Source organism: Nerophis lumbriciformis, linkage group LG07 (genome assembly GCF_033978685.3).
Source record: "Nerophis lumbriciformis linkage group LG07, RoL_Nlum_v2.1, whole genome shotgun sequence".
Classification (NCBI taxonomy): Eukaryota; Metazoa; Chordata; class Actinopteri; order Syngnathiformes; family Syngnathidae; genus Nerophis; species Nerophis lumbriciformis.
In genome coordinates this window covers 13,521,027-13,546,561 of record NC_084554.2, presented here as the reverse complement: position 1 = coordinate 13,546,561, position 25,535 = coordinate 13,521,027, and the positions used below count along the sequence as shown (strand labels likewise).

The window sequence follows — 25,535 nt, the reverse complement described above, 5'->3', positions numbered from 1 at the left end:
TGGGCGATATGGCCTTTTATTAATATCTCAATATTCACGATACACAATACATATCTCGATATTTTGCCTTAGCCTTGAATGAACACTTGATGCATATAATCACAGCAGAATGATGAAGGAATTTTTCTTGTTTTTGTTTGTATAGTATTGTTCTTGTATTATATAGTTTATGTTAAATGTGGAATGAGTGAGAGGGGTTGGGATATTATAAGCAATTGCTTCATCCAACCCCTTTTCAAGCCTTGCATTAATGTCTGCCAAAATGTAAAAAAAAAAAAAATGTGTGTTGTTGTATTGTGCAGGTTTGAAATAAATACTTCAAATTCAAATTCAAAATTCTATGTGTCTACATTAAAACATTCTTGTTCATACTGCATTAATATATGCTCATTTTAAACTTTCATGCAGAGAGGGAAATCACAACTAAGTCAATTTACCAAAAGTGTATTTATTAAACAGTTATTAAGCAGTGGCACAAACATTCATGTCATTTCAAAACAGAAAGTGCAAGATTGTCAGAGACATTTTAAAACAAGCTATTAGTGCACTTTTGTGCATGATGTCACTAAGATGACATACCAAAACAACACTAAATTAAAGTGCACTTTTTGTACAGAACGCCACTACAATAGTTTAAAACATATAAAGTGCACTTTTGTGCATGATGTCACACAAGATATTTCAATAACTGTCAAATACAAATTAGCTGCATAATAGGAAATCAAATAGTGTATGTCCTTCACTATGTGGTAGGTTCCTGCGGACGTTATCTCCTTCTGTTGTTGACTATTTTTTTCATACGGTGTTGATGTGGAAATGAAAGACGCCAGGCTCAGACTTTTTAAAAAAATGCTACAAATTAGTAGTGCTGCTACCTTTTGTAGCAACGCTTTTGCCGCATACTTTACATACTACTGTTGTCAGGTTCAACATCTTCCCGCTTGAAGTCAAACCACCGCCAGACGATGGACCCCGTGCTGTTTTTCTTGGGAATTAATTATTCCTTCATTTGTTACCAGATTCGCACCTTCTCTCTCTCGTATTACCACTCGCACCACCTGCCACAGCTAACTTTACCTATGGTACATTCCTCTCTGCTACCTCTCTGCTCTGCGAGGGCGTATGACGTTGCATACGCGACAGTATGTGACGTATGTAAGAAGGTGCGCTTGTTTTATGTCTCTGTGAGAAGGAGAGACGAGAAAGAGTGAGAAAAGCCTGGAGTGTAATGCCCGCAGCTAAAAACAACTGTGTGAGAACGTATACTCGTATACTCACGATATAGTAACCCGCGATATATCGAGTATATTCGATATATCGCCCAGCCCTAGTTTGTGGTCATTGTCCTGTTGGAACACCCAACTGCGCCCAAGACCCAACCTCCGGGCTGATGATTTTAGGTTGTCCTGAAGAATGTGGAGGTAATCCTCCTTTTTCATTGTCCCATTTAAAGCACCAGTTCCATTGGCAGCAAAACAGGCCCAGAGCATAATACTACCACCATCATGCTTGACGGTAGGTCTGGTGTTCCTGGGATTAAAGGCCTCACCTTTTCTCCTCCAAACATATTGCTGGGTATTGTGGCCAAACAGGTAAAACATTTTTCATCTGACCACAGAACTTTCCTCCAGAAGGTCTTATCTTTGTCCATGTGATGTCAGATGAAACAAAAATTTAGCTGTTTGGCCACAATACCCAGCAATATGTTTGGAGGAGAAAATGTGAGGCCTTTAATCCCAGGAACACCACTCCTACCGTCAAGCATGGTGGTGGTAGTATTATGCTCTGGGCCTGTTTTGCTGCCAATGGAACTGGTGCTTTACAGAGAGTAAATGGGAAAATGAAAAAGGAGGATTACCTCCAAATTCTTCAGGACAACCTAAAATCATCAGCCCATGTCTTGGGCGCAGTTGGGTGTTCCAACAGGACAATGACCCCAAACACAGTCAAAAGTGGTAAAGGAATGGCTAAATCAAGCTATAATTAAGGTTTAGAATGGCATTTCCAAAGTCCTGACTTAAACGTGTGGACAATGCTGAAGAAACAAGTCCATGTCAGAAAATCAACAACTTTAGTTAAACTGCACCAATTTTGTCAAGAGGAGTGGTCAAAAATTCAACCAGAAGCTTGCCAGAAGCCTGTAGATGGCTACCAAAAGCGCCTTATTGCAGTGAAACTTGCCAAGGGACATGTAACCAATTATTAACATTGCTGTATGTATACTTTTGACCCAGCACATTTGGTCACATTTTCAGTAGACCCATACTAAATTAATAAAATTATATATATATATATATATATATATATATATATATATATATATATATATATATATATATATATATATATATATATATATATATATATTACATTATTATACTATTTTATACTATACTAAATTATTATACTATTGATCATTTGAATTATTTTATTTAAATGTATATATTGTTTATTAAATATCTAGTCATTCATTATTATTAATTTTTGTTATTTAATTTTATTTGTATTGTTATTAATCACTAACTTATTAATGATACTAATATTGTGTTATTATTATGTATTATTAATAATTGATATTATATTCATATATAAACAGAAATAGAATAAAATACAACAATATGATAACAACTATTAATATTAATGTTATTATTGTAATAATATTCTAATTACTATTAATATTATATTATCATAAATAACAATATTATAAGTAATATTAATAATTATTAAGCTATGATAATAACTATAGAATATGATAATAAATTACAAAAATAACAAAATAGTATTCTCTAATAATATTGATAATAGTATGAATAATAATATTAATAATAGAGAATAAGAACAATAAGACAATATAATTATTAATAATCAACAACAACAATGACTATATTGAATATTATCATTAATAATAAATAATAAAAGAAAAATGCAATATTATTAATGATATTGATAATAATTATTAAAAAAAAATAATAGTAACAATACATTCCAATAACAAAATAGCACTCACAACAGTTCTCTTCGTCTGATCCATCCCCACAGTCGTCCACCAGGTCACACAGCTGCAGACGCTCCACGCACGCTTTAGTGCGTGTGCAGTGGAAATGTGAATGGGGAGGACACTCCATTGTGGCGGGCGGCATGGAGCAGTTGTGAAAGGAGATGTCGTCTACGGCGGAGATGCCGTCAAAAACGCCAAGGCTGATTTTAGCCATGGCGATCTGGAAGGGCCGTGTGATGCGACCCAGCTGCACGCTGACCCGGTTCCAGCGGGTTCCCTGGTCGTACAAGGTCCTCCAAATGATGGTGTTGTTCCTGACTCCCTGGATACGGAGGTACATGTCGGCTGCCCCCACTGAGATGCCTGAGTTGTAATGCCTGAAGGAGATGACGGGTGTAGATGGTCAACATCCAGAGTACGAGGACACATGTTCCTCTTACCAAAAGGTCATGGTGCACCCCGAGGCCGACTGTTGGAACCATGGTCCTCGGAGAACTGCCCTTGGATGAAGACTGCTGCTGTTCTTCAGGATGAACATAAAGTGACCTGAAGTGGAGCAACAATTTGTCATTTCCCTAAATTAGAAAATGTATGTGTTCCTCAAGGTTCTGGTTTTGACCACTGATAAGATAAGATAAAGTGTATTGTCATCTGAATTCTTAAAAGGTAAAAACAAGCTATACTGTATATAACAGGAGTGTCCAAACCTTTTGACTGGGGGGCCACATTGGGCTTAAAAAATGTGTCTGGCCAAGAGCCGACTACATGAGAAGTAACGGGATATATATGTATAAACATACATACTGTATATATATATAGATATATATACACACACATATATGTATGTATATGTTTATATATATAAATATATGTCGACTATTTAAAATGTCCCCGCCCTCCGCCCGAATGCAGCTGAGATAGCACCCCCCACGACCCCAAAAGGGACAAGCGGTAGAAAATGGATGGATGGATATTGTATATGTTTTTAATGTGTACATAATATAATGGATATATAATTAATATATATTATAATTGGTTATTAAGAGTGTGTCAAGTTCAACTCCGACCTTGTTTACTTGCGTGACAACCTTCTTAAAGTTTTGTAATCAATTATAAATATCTAAAACAGCTAAAATGCGCCAAACATGGATAAGTGAGGAGAGAGTGTTTTGCATTTTTTCCATCATCCTTTGTAATGGATTTAAATTAGTGTAATTTAGATTTTTTTTATGGTCATAGGACATTTTTTATAATAGCCACAAAGTTCAGTGAGCAGGTTGTGTTGTGTGACCATGTTTGTCAAATTTTGGTGCAAGTTGCATTTTTTTTCTGCAGCATGACTAGGGCAGGTTGTTTGGATTGTGACATATAATGAATGGCTGTGCTGAAACTTCATGAAAGTATAATGAATGGTCACTGGCTTCAGTTACTCTCTAAGACCACTAGATGGCATCACAACTCCAGCTAACTATGAAAACACTACGCCCGATCGAAGTCCTTATTGAACTTGTTTCGTCTAGCGGGCCAAATAAAGGCAACGACGGGCCACACTTGGCCCGCGTGCCGTTGCTTGGACACCCTTGGTATATAACTGTTTAGTAAGAAAGGTATTATTTATAAAGTAAAACAAAATCAATAAATTAAGGACTAACTGCAATACAAAATATTGTACTATAGTTATTCTTATTCTACTTATTACAGTGTTCCCTCTTATACGCTTCCTACTCCGTAGTAGGCCAGTTTTCACAGAGTAGGGACTAAATAGGATATTTATGAATATTGTATGCATTCTAAGTCTTCATAAACCCTCCACACACTGATAATAGCCTTTCACACGCACTCATAAATACGCTTTTAAACACTTTCGACACCAAGTAGGAAATCAGCTTCCTTTGGGGCCTAAGTTCTGTGCCGGAAGCCCCAGAAGGCGCAGAATGTTCCAAAGCCATCGTAGGACTTTAAAAATATTTAAAATGTCCCCACAAAATACACCGAGCAAACACAAACGGAGAGAGCTGCAGTACACGAAGATGAGCTGAAGCACAGAGGGGGCTCATTGAGGCAGAGAACGTAGTGCTCTGTGAGTGTCCGCCAACAGCCAATAGTGAGCAGTGTACCATGTCACCTGGGCTCAGGCTACATGGCGGCATGCAGTTGACGGCTGGCAATATCACATAATGTGATAATACATGTACAAAAATACCTCCCGGTATTCACAATATTTAAATCTGCAATGCACTGAGACACTGTATTTGTGATTTCTTGATGTACCTCTGCCTGTTTACAACTTCTTAAAAGGGGTCATATCATGACTTATTTTTCTACATTTAAAACACTTCCTTGTGGTCTACATCAGTGTTTTTCAACCTTTTTTGAGCCAAGGCACAATTTTTGCGTTGATAAAAATCCGGAGGCACACCACCAGCAGAAATCATTAAGAAATGAAACTCAGTTGACAGTAAAAAGTCGTCGTCGCAATTGTTGGATATGAATTTAAAGCATAACCAAGCATGCATCAATGTAGCTCTTGTCTCAAAGTAGGTGTACTGTCACGACCTGTCACACCACCCCCTGAATTATTTTGACTTGTTTGCTGTTTTCCTGTGTGTAGTGTTTTAGTTCTTGTCTTGCGCTCTTATTTTGGTGGCTTTTTCTCTTTTTTTTGGTATTTTCCTGTAGCAGTTTCATGTCTTCCTTTGAGTGCTATTTCCCGCATCTACTTTGTTTTAACAATCAAGAATATTTCAGTTGTTTTTTATCCTTCTTTGTGGGGACATTGTAGATTGTCATGTCATGTTCGGAGGTACTTTGTGGACGCCGTCTCTGCTCCACAGTAAGTCTTTGCTGTCGTCTAGCATTCTGTGTTTGTTTACTTTGTAGCCAGTTCGGTTTTAGTTTCATTCTGCATAGCCTTCCCTAAGCTTCAATGCCTTTTCTTAGAGGCACTCACGTTTTGTTTATTTTTGGTTTAAGCATTAGACACCTTTTTACCTACACGCTGCCTCCCGCTGTTCCTGACATCTACAAAGCAGTAGGCTGCCACCTACTGATATGGAAGAAGTGAAGTGAAGTAAAGTGAATTACATTTATATAGCGCTTTTTCTCAAGTGAATCAAAGCGCTTTACATTGTGAAACCCAATATCTAAGTTACATTTAAACCAGTGTGAGTGGCACTGAGAGCAGGTGGGTAAAGTGTCTTGCCCAAGGACACAACGCCAGTGACTCAGATGGCGGAAGCGGGGATCGAACCTGCAACCCTCAAGTTGCTGGCATGGCTGCTCTACCAACCGAGCTATACCGCCCCAAAAGAGGCAGAGTATTACACTCTGCCGAGCTCAACAACAACATAATTTGCAGACTATAATTACTGGTTTGCAAAAAATATTTTTAACCCAAATAGGTGAAATGACAATCTCCCACGGCACACCAGACTGTATCTCACGGCACAAGCCGCGGCACAGTGGTTGAAAAACACTGGTCTACATAATATATAAAAATAATGGTGGTTCTTTAGTGAAAATTGTGCATTGATTTTGTTTTACAGATCGTTTTCAAGCCGCTTTTCGGGACAGTCTCTTCAGGTTGCGCCGTTTTGTGGGTGGTCTTTTTTACGTGGCTCCATTTCGACTGTGTTTTCTCCCTGTCATTCTTGTTGTAGTTTTTAGCGCTTCCATATGGAGTCTACTGACCGATATAAGTTATAACTACACATTAATTTGTATTAGAAATGGCAACAGTGGAGGATGCATGTCCTTGTGCGAGCCAGTCTGCCCCACAACAAGCAGTGGATAGAGAAAACAAGGAGCTTTTTGACTATAGGGTGGACTACAATGGCAAACTCGCGCAAAGCACTTCGGGTAAATTGTTAAATTGTTCATTATTCTTCAATTCAGCGCACAAGTAGCTTGTGTGCTATTGTGCGCTCAGCTGTTGTGTAGGTGCTTGCTCATAGTAATCAATCGTATATATATATATATATATATATATATATATATATATATATATATATATATATATATATATATATATATACACATACATACATACATACAGGTATATATCTACAGTATATATACACATACACATATATATAGTACCGTGTTTTCCTTTTGAGAATGACTTAAAGCAGCACTAAGTAAATTTTTAAACTTCGTAAAATATTTTCGTTATTCTTGAGATAATTAATCGACTTATAAGTAGTTGAATGACACCTCTGTAATGGTCTGTATTGCTTTTACTGGCACTTAGCGACACCAAGGAGGGTGGCAGGAACCCTGCCATACAAACAAATACAAATGTGCTGACTTGCTTTCCAGCATACGTCAATCCCCCTTTCCCCATTCGTTAAAAAGACGGAAGTCAATGCGAACACCTGCGTGCCGCCAGGGAAAAAAAAGAAAAAGAACAACGCCTACGAGCAATTACTGATATCATGGCCGAAGCTTCAAAAGGTAAAAAAGTTAAAGTACCAATGATTGTCACACACACGCTAGGTGTGGTGAAAATATCTTCTGTATTTGACCTATCACCCTTGATCACCCCATGGGAGGTGAGGAGAGCAGTGAGCAGCAGCGGTAAGAAACAAAAAGTTTTGTCTGAGGAAACCGAAAAAGAAAAACAGAGTTTACCCGGATAAAAGGACAGTCAGGATCAACATTGCCCCGGCTTTCACTCGCTGGCGTGAGTTCAAAGACGAGGGATTTTAGACAAATGCTGCCTTGGCTCTGTTCCTGCTGAACTTGTAAGTGACTTTCAATGCTCAAATCAAAATGATAATGCTAATGTTAGCTCTCGGGAATGTGCGTGGTAGTAATAAATAGCCACCAGCATGATTGTTTCACTATTACTTCCTTCAAAAAAAATATCCCGCCGGTCTTTCTTTGCTTCGGACCTGCATCCGCCTCGATACATTCTTGATAGTAGGGTCATGTTTGTAGCGCAATCCAAGATCATTTGATAGTGTCTGCTATTTAACATGAACAAAGCCATTAGAGACGTAATATCCATCCATCCATTTTACTACCGCTTGTCCCTTTCGGGTCGCGGGGGGTGCTGGAGCCTATCTCAGCTGCATTCGGGCGGAAGGCGGCGTACACCCTGGACAAGTCGTAATATTTGTGCCAATATTACCGCGGACATCATGTCAGCATGACGCAATATGCGCTAGTCATCATGGGATATGTGGTCTTCTTCTGGCAAAACACTACCGCTTTGGTCCACTTGCGCCACCCAAATCAACCAAAACTAATAGTTCTTAAGTGGGGCTTTAACTAAAATACAAGACAAGACCAACCTTGTGTGCTTATTGGAGGACATCTGAATGTTAACTGATGTATAAGTAAACACACTGCAGGACTGCTTGTATTTTAGACACAAGCCGATATAATCCCATACTAGATTTTTTGCTGATATCGGATAAGGACACCCCTACCGAGTATGCACAATGTATGCAAAATGTTACACACTAGCTCAGCATATACTTTTCAAAAGATGCAAACAGATATTGCCCCGGACAAATGTTATCCCAGGCTGACATCACTTGTTCTCCAATCCATGCCAGAATAAACTCCTCTGACAAAAAAAAACATCAAGTGCTGCTCAGTTAACCGCATAACAGTATCCATTGTTTTTACTGATGTTGTACCATCTGTGCTGTTGGTAGAGTGGTCCGGAGGAGGCGGGCGGCCGTAGTACTCTGGGGGTACTTCCAAGGATGAGCCCCTCACCCAATCAAAGCCGTCGCCAAGGGTGAGCTCGTACCAGCCGCAGGAGTCACCCTCAAAGTCACACTCTGAAGCTGGATGAAACACAGATCAACGTTTTGTAAAAGCAAGTAAACGACTAAAGCACCTTGGTAACACACGGTAGTACAATAGTAACTTGGTTTCCATTTGCACCACTTTTTGACTCAAATTTTCCCTATAATTTCCCCCCGGTTCCTTGGTTGTCGTACACCCAAACATTGCGCGTAACAAACCTGTCCGTGTTCCGAAACTGACAAAGCAATGTGCCAGAAAATGTCTACTTACTGTAGTAGGGATGAGTACCTTTCATATTTCAACCGATACGGGTGACATCAGGGGACATGCTTTTTTGCCATACTAGAACATGACCAAGCTAATGTGGCCCTTGACTTCACTGTTGCTCGGGTGAGAGACAAGGAAAGACCAGTTTGTTGTTTTCTTAAATGTTAATAAGGATACATTGTTATGCAGAGGTGTACTTATAACAATTTTTTTAGACAAATGTTACTATTTGTCATACTTGCCAACCCTCCCTAATTTTCCGGGAGACTCCCGAAATTCAGCGCCTCTCCCGAAAACCTCCCGGGACAAATATTCTCCCGAAAATCTCCCGATTTTCAGCCGGAGCTGGAGGCCACGCCCCCTCCAACTCCATGCGGACCTGAGTGAGGACAATTGGTTGACAAGAAATAAATCATCCAGACTAGAGATAAATTGTATTATTATGTTTATCTTACCTACAAATAAATATATTTATTAATTAAAAAAAAAAAAAACTAAATACATTTTTACTATATTTTGCTAAAAACATCAAAATTAATTGTATTTTTTCTGACTCATTACATCCAGGCATTAGAATTATACATTAAAATAAACATATTTGAAATAATTAATTTCAAATGATCATAATAATTCATTTAAAATGACCATATTTAATTATTAAAATGATTGCTTGTTTATCAACAACTTTAGCATTTTATTCATTACATTTTGAAGCTCTCAGAAGCCAAGTTATGTTATATTCCTTAAGATTTATTTATGCAAGTTTGAAGTATCAATTACCTAAACACAGTTTTGTTTGCATATTTTCAGGATGTATATATATATATATATAAATATATATATATATATATATATATATATATATATATATATATATATATATATATATATATATATATATATATATATATGTATGAAATACTTGACTTGGTGAATTCTAGCTGTCAATATACTCCTCCCCTCTTAACCACGCCCTCAACCATGCCCTGCCCCACCCCCGACCACGCCCACACCCCCCACCTCCCGAAATCAGAGGTCTCAAGGTTGGCAAGTATACTATTTGTAGTCGTGGTGGACAGTGGGGGGCGCGCAATATTTTCTTCTTATGGGGGGGTCGTAACAAAAACATTTGAGAAGCACCGACCAAGAGGCAACCAGATGTTACGTCACGTGCAACAAAGGTAACAAATAATGGTGCCATTTCAATTTACGAGAATCAGTACCCGGTAGTACGAGCAGACTTCGGTCGGTACCAATAAAAGCACCGAGTTCAGTACCCATCCCTAGCCTTTAGTCATGTTCGCACAGTGCATTTCCGGTTCAAAGATAAAAACTAGAGATGTCCGATAATGGCTTTTTTGCCGATATCCAATATTCTAATATTGTCCAACTCTTAATTACCGATTCCGATATCAACCGATACCGATATATATACAGTCGTGGAATTAACACATTATTATGCCTAATTCTGTTGTGATGCCCTGCTGGATGCATTAAACAATGTAACAAAGTTTTCCAAAATAAATCAACTCAAGTTATGGAAAAAAGTGCCAACATGGCACTGCCATATTTATTATTGAAGTCACAAAGTGCATAATGTTTTTTAACATGCCTCAAAACAGCAGCTTGGAATTTGGGACATGCTCTCCCTGAGATTTGATACTCACTACAACTATGGGAAATACTATACTTTGACTTTCACAAAGTGCATTTTTTTTTTTTAACATGCCTCAAAACAACAGCTACAAAAACAATGAAGGCACACAGCTTGAGTCCAGAGTATACTAGAGTAATAAAGTAAACAATAACATAGTCCTCATTAAGTGCAAGACTGCCTGGCATACTGTATAACAGTATAGACTGGGCTCAATCTGCCCTGCTCTAACATATTTGTATGAGTAACACAAATGTGCTGCAAGCTAGTGGTGAGTGCTTGAAGTGGCCTACCAGTCAGTTGGAGCTTCTGAAATGCTGCGTTGAGACAGGGCACCTCTGTTCAATGCAAGCTGCAAAGTGTGCACCATGCAGGGCAGACTAGTCACCGTAGCTTTTGCCCCTGACCACAACGTGGGCTTTCGCCTTGGGGTGGTTTTTGTTGTATTTTTGTTTTTTCTCTTTGTTGTCTTTAAGCGACAACTGTGTGGTACTACTTTTTTTCGCTGTTTGCTTTTCGTTCATCTTCCGCTTGTATTCATCGTGGATCTCCTTATGATTGTTGAAGAGGTGGGAGATCAAATTGCTCGTATTAAAAGGAGGACGTCTTAGTTCCTCCTCGCATAACCAACTTTTTGCAGTCAATGCAAATTGCCAGTTTTTTATCCGTCGGACACACTTTAAAATAATCCCAAACCATAGACATGGTGTAGTTAGTCAGTCAGCGAGCTCGCTTGTTGGCCACGGCTACAGCACCGGCAACAACACACTCTTGTTGTTGTTATGCTCCGCTCGCGGCGGTTTGATGAGGTCATCAGGCGTCGCCAGTAAACCTCTCATGCTGCAGTCGTCAACTCCTGTGTTGTGTGTGGGAGAGGGGAGAGGGGAGAGGGGTGAGGGGAGAGGGGAGAGGGGAGGGGCTGCTGACTGGGAGACGCGACTGCTCTTTACTTCTCCCTACGTCCGTGTACCGCTCCGTACAACGGCGTTTTAAAAAGTCATTAATTTTACTTTTTGAAACCGATACCGATAATTTCCGATATTACATTTTAAAGCATTTATCGGCCGATATTATCGGACATCTCTAATAAAAACAGAAATAAAAACCAGGAAACGCAAAAATGCTAACAGGAGAACCGGAACTACAAACCAAGTACTGCTAAAAACCAAGGTACCAGTGTAAACGCTATTTATTTAATATTCTGTTATTGTGCTGGTACAACTCCACTGCATCATAATGTGTTTGTTGTCTTATGGTGGGCTTGGCGAGCATTAGGGCTTACGACAGTTGCTTTCGTCGTCTCCGTGGGGACACTGCGGGGTGAAGTCACACACTTTGCTGTCCTCGATGCACGGCCCACTGCCACATGCAAACCAGGAGGGGGGACAAGCCGTGGTAGGAGAGGGCCCGGTGTTCTCTGGTACTGCAGCAATTCAATAAGTGATAACGTCAATCATGATGGATTTCGTGACATTCATGATTACCGGGCACACAGTGCGGACTAAAGGAGATGTCATCAATGGCGAGGACCTCTGAAGCATCACTTTCTGCTGTTAGATGTCCTTTAATCACCACCTGGTTACCACAAAAAGCACCTGTTAAGAGTGTGGACGTTATAATATTCAATAAGCATGTTTTGATTTTGTCTAAAGCGTTAAATTGACTCCATCTGTCATGTTGGCAACCCCATAGGAAAACTTAAAATGTGTCCTAAACATCTTTATTTTGTGGGTGGCTGGACCCTATCTGGTCAAAAATTCAACCAGAAGCTTGTGGATGGCTACCAAAAGCACCTTTTTGCAGTGAAACTTGCCAAGGGACATGTAACCAAATATTTACATTGCTGTATGTATACTTTTGACTCACCAGATTTGCTCACATTTTCAGTAGACCCATAATAAATTCATAAAAGAACCAAACTTCATGAATGATTTTTGTGACCAACAAGTATGTGCTCCAATCACTCTATCACAAAAAAATAAGAGTTGTAGAAAGTATTGGAAACTCAAGACAGCCATGACATTATGTTCTTTACAAGTGTATGTAAACTTTTGACCACGACTGTGTATATATGTATATATAGACAGTATATATACATATACTGTATATATGTATATACATATACTGTATATATGTATATACATACATATATGTATACATACAGTATATATACACATATATGTGTGTTTGTTGTTGGCAATCCATAAGAAAGCTTTATTTACCCTAAAATGTGTCCTAAACTAATGTTTTAAAAGTACATTAACGTATAGGAAACTCTCTTAAGGTGGTTGTCCGGTGAGTCATGTGACTATCCCAGGATATAGCTTCACCAAACTGGCAGTGTGTCAGGTAAGGGCGCTAATTTTTTTGCCATTCAAGCGCATTTTGAATCAATTTAACAAATGTAATGTTTTAGTAGGGTGTCAAAAAATTATAATTCAACTGTTTTTATTGTATTTTTGTAGGAATTTGAACAAAATTATAAAAATGTTTAGGAAAATAAACTTAAAAGTATAATTAGGATAAAGAGTAGCAAAAATAAGGTTACCGTATTTTTCGGACTATAAGTCGCAGTTTTTTTCATAGTTTTTTTTCCAAGTGCTCCAGTGCGACTTATATATGTTTTTTTCCTTCTTTATTATGCATTTTCGGCAGGTGCGACTTATACTACGAAAAATACGGTGTGTGTGTGTGTATGTGTATATATATATATATATATATATATATATATATATATATATATATATATATATATATATATATATATATAACATTTCTTAAGGATTTAAATTACATATATCATGGTAAAGTCTAATTTTAGGAAGCAGGAACTGACAATTGCTATTTTTCCAATGTTTATGGTAGTTTAAATTAGCGGTGTCTCAATCCAATATTGATCCGATTTGAGCAAAAATGCAAAGTATTAGATTATATCGGCTTGCATCTAAAATCTCTGATATAAGATCTGATACAAGCACTCCTGCAGCCAGTTAACAGCAACTGTTAGTCATCCAATAAGCACAAGGTTGGCAATAGGCCACAAGGAGCTACACAGCAGCTAAGCACACAATAGCACACAAGCTAGACATATGTAATAAGTGTCTTTCATTGAACAATATTGTAGTTTAAAACAGCACATTTGTCAATATAAACAACGATCAAATAATTATAGTTGCATATTACTTAAAAACACAAAGTCTCCAAGGCAGAAGCGTATTAGAAAGTATCCAGTAACAAACGTGTTTGCATCATTCAATTTAATGTGTCACAAGCTTAAATTAATGAATTATTGGGAACACGAGTCGTCGCCAAAAAAACTAAAACTCCACTTAAACTTAAGATAAGTCTGTCATATGGTTAGTTTTCCATACCTATCATTGTTCTCTGAGTGATTTCACCTGATCAAACCTTTTCTAACATACTACACTACAAAATACTAAGTATGTATTATGATTCGTGCTGATATTGTATCGGTTTGATATTGGTATCGGCCTATACTCAAGGCTCCAAAATTGGAAGTGAAAACATTTTATCGGGACACCCTTTGTTTAAATTAATCTTTTAAATTATATTTGTTCAATATGCATTTAGATTAATGCGAAAGACACTTCGCTAAATACAAAAATATATTTTATAGTTCATTTTATCCCGCGTCATACACATCATTAGTATTATTTTAGTAACAACAAAAGTAGTTTATATTTACCATAATTTTGACTCGAAATGGCTTCTTATGAGTTAAGTCTCCTACCATAAATATGTCAATATAGGAGCGCTCCATATTTCTATACACTCTTGCGAGTCAAGCTAGAATGATATTTTTTAACATGCTGCTACTGACGTGAAAGGTGCTCTTGCTGCTGAAACCGACGACGGCGTGCTGCCACTCGGTCGTCGGACTGGACCGTGTCCATACCACAGTGCTGTGACCCAGTGGACTGCTCTCTGTCAGAACCTGCAGAGCTCCATGTTGGGCCAAGACGTGGTAGTAGAAGCTCATCTGATGACAGGAAGCGACAAGAATGGAAGGTTATGTGCGTGTTATGTCTCATTAAACAAGGTCCTCAGTGGATCGGTAACTGTCAATGGAATACCTGGCAGGTGTCAGTCGCCATAAAGGATGGACTTAAAACTTGTGCTCGTACATCACTTCCTGTGCTGGCCACAAGCGACAGGAAGTATGCTGAGGAAGAACAGAATGCAGGCAGTAAAGACGTTAAACATTTCCCCAGTATATATAAAATAAGTACCTATATAACTATCATAGTATTCACTGCATCGTCCTAACTCTTTAGCGCCGCCCTTGGATCTTTTCCAAAATTGTATGAAAATGGAAAATGGTAGGGGAACAATACATTTTTTATTTTAATATGTTTCTGTAGGACAAACATGACACAAACCTTTCTAATTGTTAGAAATCCCACTGTTTATATTAAACATGCTTCACTGATGAGAGCATTTGGCGAGCGCCGTTTTGTCCTCCTAATTTCGGCGGTTCTTGAACTCACCGTAGTTTGTTTGGATGTACAACTTTCTGCGACGCTGCCACAGAAAGACGTGTTTTATACCACTCCTTCTTTGTCTCATTTTGTCCACCAAACGTTTTATGCTGTGTGCGAATGCACAAAGGTGAGCTTTGTTGACGTTATTGACTCGTTGGAGTGCTAATCAGACATATTTGGTTTGTGCATGACTGCAAGCTAATCGATGCTAACATGCTATTTAGGCTAGCTGTGTGTACATATTGCATCATTATGCCTCGTTTGTAGATATATTTGAGCTCATTTCATTTCCTTTACTTATGTCCTCTGTGTATTTGATTTATATTTACATGTCTCATGACATTGTCTGTATGTAATATTGGCTGCATTTCAGATAGTTGTTTGTGTGCCATGTTGTTCCAGACCACAGCAAATGTTACCAAGTTTGCAAAGATTGTAATAAATCCATTAGAAGAAGACATCCTTCCATTTCCTTTAACTTGGACACACACATCTATACCTTTGGCCATTCTAACCCAGTCATTTCCAGGAGTTATCTCACCCTCTGAGAAGTTTTACTAATGTTTTCCAATGTTGTCAAAATGTGTAGAATAAATATTAAATGTCATCATTTCTGTCAACGAGGATTTGCATCAGCCTGCGACACATAGTCATTTTGATAGTAGGCTGTTATTGCTAATATAGACACTTAAAGGCCTACTGAAACCCACTACTACCGACCACGCAGTCTGATAGTTTATATATCAATGATGAAATCTTAACAATGCAAAACATGCCAATACGGCCGGGTTAACTTATAAAGTGCAATTTTAAATTTCCTGCGAAACTTCCGGTTGAAAACGTCTAGGTATGATGACGTATGCGCGTGACGTCGATGGTTGAAACGGAAGTATTGGGACGCCATTGTATCCAATACAAAAAGCTCAGTTTTCATCGCAAAATTCCACAGTATTCTGGACATCTGTGTTGATGAATCTTTTGCAATTTGTTTAATGAACAATGGAGACTGCAAAGAAGAAAGCTGTCGATGCGATCGGTGTATTAGCGTCTGGCTACAGCAACACAACCAGGAGGACTTTGACTTGGATAGCAGACGTGCTATCCAACGCTAGCCGCCGACCGCATCGATGATCGGGTGAAGTCCTTCGTCGCTCCGTCGATCGCTGGAACGCAGGTGAGCTTCGGTGTTGATGAGCAGATGAGGGTTGGTGTAGGTGGAGAGCTAATGTTTTTATCATAGCTCTGTTGAGGTCCGTAGCTAAGTTAGATTCAATGGCGTCGTTAGCAACAGCATTGTTAAGCTTCGCCAGGCTGGAAAGCATTAACCGTGTAGTTACAGGTCCATGGTTTAATAGTATTGTTGATTTTAATTTTGCGAACTTTATCGTCGTTGTTCTATACTAAAGCCTTTCAGCAAAAATATGGCAATATCGCGAAATGATCAAGTATGACACATAGAATGGATCTGCTATCCCCGTTTAAATTAAAAAAAATCATTTCAGTAGGCCTTTAAATCATGTGTTGCCTTCATTATAACACTTATATAAGGCTTATAGTTTCTTGCAGCTCCAGACAGATTTGGTCCAATATGGCTCTTTCAACATTTTGGGTTGCCGACCCCTGTCCTAACCTGATTGGTTGCTGCTGTGGTCTCCTGTGATGGCTGAGACCTTCCTGCTTCTGCTCCACTTCGAAAAGGGTTCTGAACTTTGGATCAGGTCACACAAGCCTTCTTCAAAGTCACACCTCTTATAGTCGGAACCTGCGGCACAAAACCACACAAACACACCTTTACTACATCACCACAGGACTACTCTGCTAGTCCTGATGACGGCGTGGTGCGGTTGGCAGAGTGGCCGTGTCAGCAACCTGAGGGTTCCTGGTTCGATCCCCACCTTCTACCAACCTCGTCACGTCCGTTGGGTCCTTGAGCAAGACACTTCACCCTTGCTCCTGATGGGTCGTGGTTAGCGCCTTGCATGGCAGCTTCCGCCATCAGTGTGTGAATGGGTGAATGTGGAAATAGTGTCAAAGCGCTTTGAGTACCTTGAAGGTAGAAAAGCGCTATACAAGTATAACCCATTTACCATACATCCACCATACGTGTAAAAATACATCATTTTGTCTTGAACAATACAGACCATAGAGTATTCACAGCGCTCCGCTTTTTCCACATGTTATGTTACAGCCTTATTCCAAAATGGAATAAGGGGTGGTGTACAGTTAAAGTTAAAGTTAAGTTAAAGTACCAATGATTGTCACACACACACTAGGTGTGGTGAAATTTGTCCTCTGCATTCGACCCATCCCCTTGATCACACCCTGGGAGGTGAGAGGAGCAGTGGGCAGCAGCGGTGCCGCGCCCAGGAATCATTTTTGGTGATTTAACCCCCAATTCCAACCCTTGATGCTGAGTGCCAAGCAGGGAGGTAATGGGTCCCATTTTTTATAGTCTTTGGTATGACTCGGCCGGGGTTTGAACCCACAACCTACCGATCTCAGGGCGGACACTCTAACCACTAGGCCACTGAGTAGGTTATAGTACAGGTACAAGCCTGATTGGTGGATTGCTGCAGAGATAGTTGTCCTTCTGGAAGGTTCTCCTCTCTCCACAGAGGAATGCTGTAGCTCTGACAGAGTGATGGTCAGGTTCTTGGTCACCTCCATGACTAGACTAAGATGAATGCAGCAATGTACAGAGACATCCTCGATGAAAAACAACGCTTCCCATCCAACCTGATGGAGCTTGAGAGGTGCTACAAAGAGGAGTGGGCCAAACTGCCCAAAGATAGGTGTGCCAAGCTTGTGGCATCGTATTAAAAAATACTTGACTGTAATTTCTGCCAAAGGTGCATCAACAAAGTACTGAGCAAAGGCTGTGAATACTTATGTATATGTAATTGTTTACTTTTAATAAATGTGTATGTCACGTTGGAGATACTGTCTCCCAGCTGGCCTGGAAACGCCTCAGAATCCCCCCCGGGAGGAGCTGGACTAAATAACTGGGTAGAGGGAAGTCTGGGCTTCTTTGCTTAGGCTGCTGCCCCCACGACCTGACCTCAGATCAGCGGAAGAAAATGGATGGATGCATTTTTTTTTTTTTTTACTTTTCTCATTGTCATAATGGGGTATTGCCTGTACAATTTTGAGGACAAAAATGAATTGATTCTATTTTGGAATAATAAGGCTGTAACATAACAAAATGTGGAAAAAGTGAAGCGCTGTGAGTACTTTCCGGATGCACTGTATGTATCTCTCTGTACTATGCATGTACAGTATATATGTTTATGTACTGAGTGGTAATGTAATGTGGTTATTGATTTCATGCTTAAGTAGTGTACGTACTTATAGATTTAATGGTAATATAATGTTGTGTATGCACCTATTGATTTCATACTAGAGTAGTGTACTTATTGGTTTCATGCTCTAAAGCACAGGTGTCAAACTCAAGGCCCGGAAGCTATGGAAATGATATCAGTAGAAAAAACTGCATTTAGTTTAGATAATAACGAGTCATATATTGGAATTGGGATCCATTATTTAAATGAATTTTAACTATTAAATGAACCTAAAATATTACTTATTTTGTCTTTGTAGAAAATATTGGACACAGTGTGTCATCAAGCTTATGAGATGTGATGCAAGTGTAAGCCACTGTGACACTATTGTTCATTTTTTTTATGTTTTTATTTTTTATAAATGGCTGTGATGATAATGTCAACGAGGGATTTCTAATCACTGTTATTTTTGAATTCTTATTAATACTGTTGTTGATATTATTAATTTTTGTTTGACTACTTCTGGATTGTTTTGGGTAGAGATGTCCGATAATATCGGCCTGCCGATATTATTGGCCGATAAATGCTTTAAAATGTAATATCGGAAATTATCGGTATCGTTTTGTTTTTTTAATCGGTATCGTTTTTTTTGTTTTTGTTTTTTTTAATTAAATCAACATAAAAAACACAAGATACACTTACAATTAGTGCACCAACCCAAAAAACTTCCTCCTCCATTTACACTCATTCACACAAAAGGGTTGTTTCTTTCTGTTATTAATATTCTGGTTCCTACATTATATATCAATATATATCAATACAGTCTGCAAGGGATACAGTCCGTAAGCACACATGATTGTGCATGCTGCTGGTCCACTAATAGTACTAACGTTCAAGAAAATGTTTTCATATCTTATTTTATTTTATTATTATTTTTTAAAAGGAACTTATCTTCACCATACCTGGTTGTCCAAATTAGGCATAATAATGTGTTAATTTCACGACTGTATATATCGGTATCGGTTGATATCAGTATCAGTAATTAAGAGTTGGACAATATCGGATATCAGCAAAAAAGCCATTATCGGACATCACTAGTTTTGTGTCATGTTTGTGTGTCCTCTCAATTGCTCTGTTGATTGCTATTCTGAACGTTGCTGGGCCAGGTTTGGTTTTGGAATTGGAATTGTATTATTATTGTGTATTATTTTGTTGGATTGATGAATTACAAAAAACAAACAAAAAAAAAGGCCCGGGGGTCAGATCTGGCCCGCCACATCATTGTATGAAGCCCGCGAAAGCATGGGAAAAGTGTTTGTTAATAAAATACTTCTTTTTTTTTACTAAATTAAAATCCATCCATCTATCCATCCATCCATAGGCGCTGGAGCCTATCTCAGCTACAATCGGGCGCAAGGCGGGGTACACCTCATCATCCATCCATCCATTTTCTACCGCTTATTCCCTTTGGGGTCGCGGGGGGCGCTGGAGCCTATCTCAGCTACAATCGGGCGGAAGGCGGGGTACACCCTGGGCAATAATTATTTTAATTTTGACAGGAAAAAATGCATCTTTTAAACATTATCTAATCATGCCAAATATTACATTATATAGTGTAGTACAAAAATAGGTTAGTAAAGATAAAAATAAACCGTTGAAAATTTGCTTGTCACCTTTACGTATGATGTATCCATTAATTTGTACATGAAAAAAATCTAATAGTCAAGTGCATAAGCGATAATTAGGGATGTCCGATATTGGCTTTTTTGCCGATATCCGATATTGTCCAACTCTTAATTACCGATACCGATATCAACCGATACCGATATATATAGTCGTGGAATTAACACATTATTATGCCTAATTTGGACAACCAGGTATGGTGAAGATAAGGTCCTTTTTTTTTTAAATTAATAAAATAAGATAAATAAATGAAAAACATTTACTTGAATAAAAAAAGACAGTAAAACAATATAAAAACAGTTACATAGAAACTAGTAATTAATGAAAATTAGTAAAATTAACTGTTAAAGGTTAGTACTATTAGTGGACCAGCAGCACGCACAATCATAAATGATAAATGGGTTATACTTGTATAGCGCTTTTCTACCTTCAAGGTACTCAAAGCGCTTTGACAGTATTACCACATTCACCCATTCACACACACACTCACACACTGATGGCGGGAGCTGCCATGCAAGGGCATCAGGAGCAAGGGGTGAAGTGTCTTGCCCAAGGACACAACGGACGTGACTAGGATGGTAGAAGGTGGGGATTGAACCCCAGTAACCAGCAACACTCCGATTGCTGGCACAGCCACTCTACCAATGTGTGCTTACGGACTGTATCCCTTGCAGACTGTATTGATATATATTGATATATAATGTAGGAACCAGAATATTAATAACAGAAAGAAACAACCCTTTTGTGTATTATCGGACATCTCTAGCGATAATGTAATAATATGAGGGGATTACTGGTACACATTTATATCAATGCTCTCAAATGATTTATTTATTTTTTGATGATTAATCACAGGTTATTGCCTGCATGCATAATTTTAAAAAAGTGGCCCTATGAAAGCAACCATTACTGCGATGTGGCCCTCAATGAAAACAAGTTTGACACCCCTGCTCTAAAGGTGATTTTGTGGAAATGTACTGTACTGTAGCATATGTGCAGTTATTCCATGCTAAAGTATTAATTCCATGTATGTAATTTACTGTGTAACATTTTATGTAATGCATGGTAGTGTGTGTACATCTTGAGTTCAGTCTTTGGAATGTATTTGCATATACTTACAGTGGGACTTCATGTACACTACTTACTGATTTTACACGGTATATATTTGACATGTGTGTACAGTATGTACTTACAGTGCTGTTCGTCGCTGGCATCGCCACAGTCGTCGGTGAAGTCGTCAGGAACACAGACATGGTTATCGCAGCTCCAGCGTGAGCGCACACACGAAGGACTGAAGGCCAGAGTGAAGACCAGCAGCCTGAATGACAACATGGTCACAGACTACATCACCTTTAACATCCAAGTGGAGGAACACGAAGTAGAAGCTTTTTGCCGTCTTCAGCTTAGCCAAGATGTCGGCGTGAGAGTCTCTGAGCGCTCTGATGTTAGCATGTCATAAAAGGTAATGAATGGCTTTTATGGCGGTTGCACAACGTTCTGTTTTGATGGACAGTCACATCAACCAACCAAAATAATATGGGTGGAAATAAAATGTATAATTGGAAGATATAATTACCTAAATGTTGTTGGGTTATTTAAGAAAAGTGTTCTGCACATTGATCTGATTGAATATTTAATAATTATAAATTAGTTTAGTTTCATTTCAGTTGATTTGGAACATGCATACGATTAGGGATGATATTCGAAATCGGTTCTCCCGGTTGTTCGATAAAGTTAAAGTTAAAGTACCAATGATTGTCACACACACACTAGGTGTGGTGAAATTATTCTCTGCATTTGACCCATCACCCTTGATCACCCCCTGGGAGGTGAGGGGAGCAGTGGGCCCGGGAATCATTTTTGGTGATTTAACCCCCAATTCCAACCCTTGATGCTGAGTGCCAAGCAGGGAGGTAATGGGTCCCATTTTTATAGTCTTTGGTATGACTCGGCCGGGGTTTGAACTCCCAACCTACCGATCTCAGGACGGACACTCTAACCACTAGGCCACTGAGTATAGAAAAGAACCGATTCCATGGACTCAAATCCCTTTTTGAGAACCGGTTCCCGTTATCGAGGCCACTATAGTAAAGAAAACGAGTTGGTTCTTTATTCGAATCCCTGGGAACAAATCCCTTCCCACGTACAGGAAATGCCCTGTGAGATCTGCAACGTTATGCCCATTTGATTGTAGACTCTTACTGACACCTTGTGGCGATATGAAAATACTACGCGTCATTAGTTTGGGCAATTCCGGGTTGAAACAATTGAGAAGTAGACAAGTTGTGTTAGCTCTTACAAGCCTTGGAAAAGATAAGTCTGTAAGTAAACTGTTTAACTTGTTTATGTAACTCAATATTAAGGTGGAAAGTGTTTAAGTTTGATACTAAGATGTTTATTGAAAAACGCTTTTTGTGCACTGTTTCAATGGATGTTTTGAGGACTTAAAATGGCTGCCAGTCGTATATTTCCACCATCGAAATAGTTTCAACACTCAGAAGTATTTGTTTGATGATAGTACTGTATATTTGTGTGAAGCTAATATTTACATATTTAAGTATGTTAATTGAATCACATAGCTTATACATTTGTCATTGCATGTATTTCAGTTTAAAAATAAATAAATAACAGTCCAGTGCAAGACAAAAGTAAAAATAGGAAAAGATAAAGCAAGATCAACAACAATAAAGAGCCAAAATGGATTAATCTGCTTTGGATTGTTTGTTAGCTGTCTGCCAAGCTGTATAACCTCAACACGTATAGTGAGGGCAGAACAGGCAATATGCAATTATTGCCAGGCTTCGCTCTCATGTAAGGGGGGAAGAATTGTTGATTGATGACTGTGGTGTTCTTAGTGTCATAGTGTGTGTAGTTAGTATGTTCCAATAGCAGCAGAAGTGCACTTTTTAAAGCGCTGTATTATTTTCAGTTTTGTGCCCATAGGACTGATTTTATTTAACACTATATTATTATTTATACACCTATAGTGATCACAGAGACAGGTTGTTTTTGTGTTACTGTATATATTTTTTTTCCTGAAAAATCCCACTTAATATACTTTGGGTAAAAACAGTCAATATATATATATATATATATATATATATATATATATATATATATATATATATATATATTTTTTTTTTTTTTTTTTTTAGGGGGTAACAGTCAATATTTATTAATTTATTTTATTTTTTTCTTATAAAATAAAAGTGAGCTTTTGTTAAACCAAATATTGTGTTTTTTTCCATATACAACAACTTATGCGGATTCGATAAGAGAATCGATAAGGAATCGGTTCGATAAGATGATTCGATAATGGGCTCGAACTCGATAATTTCTTATCAAACATCATCCCTACATCAATGTAAGGCATCACATATTTCCAGTTGTTTCATTACAGCACATCCAAAAAGGAGTAGGAAGAAACTGAGCTTATTTAATCCTACCCCTTTTGGGACGGCGTGGCGCAGTGGAAGAGTGGCCGTGCGCAACCCGAGGGTCCCTGGTTCAATCCCCACCTAGTACCAACCTCATCATGTCCGTTGTGTCCTGAGCAAGACACTTCACCCTTGCTCCTGATGGGTGCTGGTAGCGCCTTGCATGGCAGCTCCCTCCATCAGTGTGTGAATGTGTGTGTGAATGGGTAAATGTGGAAGTAGTGTCAAAGCGCTTTGAGTACCTTGAAGGTAGAAAAGCGCTATACAAGTACAACCCATTTATCATTATTTATCATTTTCATACCATAGCAATTGTATTTCATTTCCTTGTTCTCTGTAACAGAGCAGTGAATAAATAAATAATAAACAAATAATATACCATAGTAAGTAGACAAATATTAAATACCTAAATAATCTTTATCTCAAAAAAAAAAAAAGGGTTCAAGATGTTCATCATAATTATTGTTCTGTGCATTTTGTGAACACTTTGAACTGTCTCTTAAACTAAATCATATTGGTGCTTTGTTTGATTTCTTTGCTTAATCCATTCCATAATTTAACTCCACATACTGATATGCTAAAGGTTTTAAGTGTTGTGCGTGCATACAAATGTTTTAAATTAGATTTTCCTCTAAGGTTATATTTCTCCTCTTTTGTTGAGAAGAATTGTTGTACATTCTTGGCTAGCAGGTTGTAGTTTGCTCTGTACATCATTTTAGCTGTTTGCAAATGCACCAAATCGTTGAATTTCAATAATTGTAATTCAATAAATAAAGTGTTTGTATGTTCTCTACAACCAACATTATGTATTATTCTAATTGATCTTTTTTGTAACACCGTTAGTGCATAAAGCGCACATTTGTAGTTGTTTCCCCATATTTCTACACAATCACTCAGATATGGTAACAATGCATTTAAAATAAAAAATGCTAAAACTATTTTACTGTAAAAAATGTTGTGCCTTTTTCAGTCCATGCCAGGCTGTTATGTTGATTTAATATGCTTCATAAATGTTTTTGGCATTGCATGTGTATTTTAACGTACTTTATTATGTAATCAATAACCAACCTCGACTTGGAAGTGTTTTTGCCTCTAAATTAAAAAACTGTTTACCTACCTGCCAAACTAAATATTGACATTTAGGGAGGACAGAATACTAATTAGGTGTTCAAATGTAGCGCTTGATTAAAATGATTACAAAACTTGTACCGTGTTTCCCGCCAAAAGACAGCAAAGTACGGTAGGTCGTAATAATAAAAATAACGACGAGCGCCACTGTAAATGCCTTTTTAAAAAGATACACATTGTTCATGTTATTATACATAAATTAAGTTTATTATCTTGTTGTAGTAAAAAGCTTCATATTATGAGACATTATACATTTCATATTTTTCTTTCTGACTGGTAAGGAGGCAGGATATAAAACAACACTATACATCTACTTAGAGAAATAACATTATATTTACATATGAACTATAAAATGTATTCACACTTTGTTTTGTGTATTATTGTACTGAACAAAAACAATTATTTTTATTTTGTGTAATGATCGCATTTAACTACAAAAAGTAGCTGTGGTTTGCATAATAATATTAAACTACAAAATTATCTTATTTTGTTTGTTGTCATATTGATCTACAAAAAGTATATTTATTCTGTGTATTGTAATAATGAACTACAAACAGTATCTTTATTTTGTGCATTACGATATTGGAACGACTTATGTATTATTAAAAAAACACCATTTTGTGTATTATCATATTGGAACAACAAAAGGTATCTTTACTTTGTGTGTTTTAATAATAAACTACAAAAAGTATCTTTATTTTGTGTATTATACTTCTGAACTGCAGTGTAAACATCTTTATTTTGTGTATTATCATATAGGAACAACAAAAAGTATCTTAAATGTGTGTATTATCATACTGAACTGTAAAAATAGTCTTTATTTTGTGT

At 37.9% G+C, this 25,535-nt stretch overlaps 1 protein-coding gene across 2 annotated transcripts in view; it reads right to left on the bottom strand.

The window, feature by feature from the left end:
- The window catches only part of malrd1 (MAM and LDL receptor class A domain containing 1), a 131,149-nt gene extending 109,562 nt beyond the window's left edge, over positions 1 to 21,587 (bottom strand). The window contains exons 1-9 of one of the 2 annotated variants that reach the window (XM_061965787.1): positions 21,336 to 21,587; positions 16,812 to 16,943; positions 14,774 to 14,862; positions 14,521 to 14,679; positions 12,164 to 12,254; positions 11,962 to 12,102; positions 8,644 to 8,796; positions 3,439 to 3,544; positions 3,008 to 3,375 (exon numbers count right to left, since the gene is read on the bottom strand). In XM_061965787.1, coding sequence (XP_061821771.1) covers positions 3,008 to 3,375; positions 3,439 to 3,544; positions 8,644 to 8,796; positions 11,962 to 12,102; positions 12,164 to 12,254; positions 14,521 to 14,679; positions 14,774 to 14,862; positions 16,812 to 16,943; positions 21,336 to 21,474 — 1,378 coding nt within the window. In that variant the 5' untranslated portion in view covers positions 21,475 to 21,587. Of the gene's footprint in view, positions 1 to 3,007; positions 3,376 to 3,438; positions 3,545 to 8,643; positions 8,797 to 11,961; positions 12,103 to 12,163; positions 12,255 to 14,520; positions 14,680 to 14,773; positions 14,863 to 16,811; positions 16,944 to 21,335 lie in introns of those variants that run through there. The other variant, XM_061965790.1, reaches the window with a different exon arrangement.
- Positions 21,588 to 25,535: the final 3,948 nt, after the last annotated feature.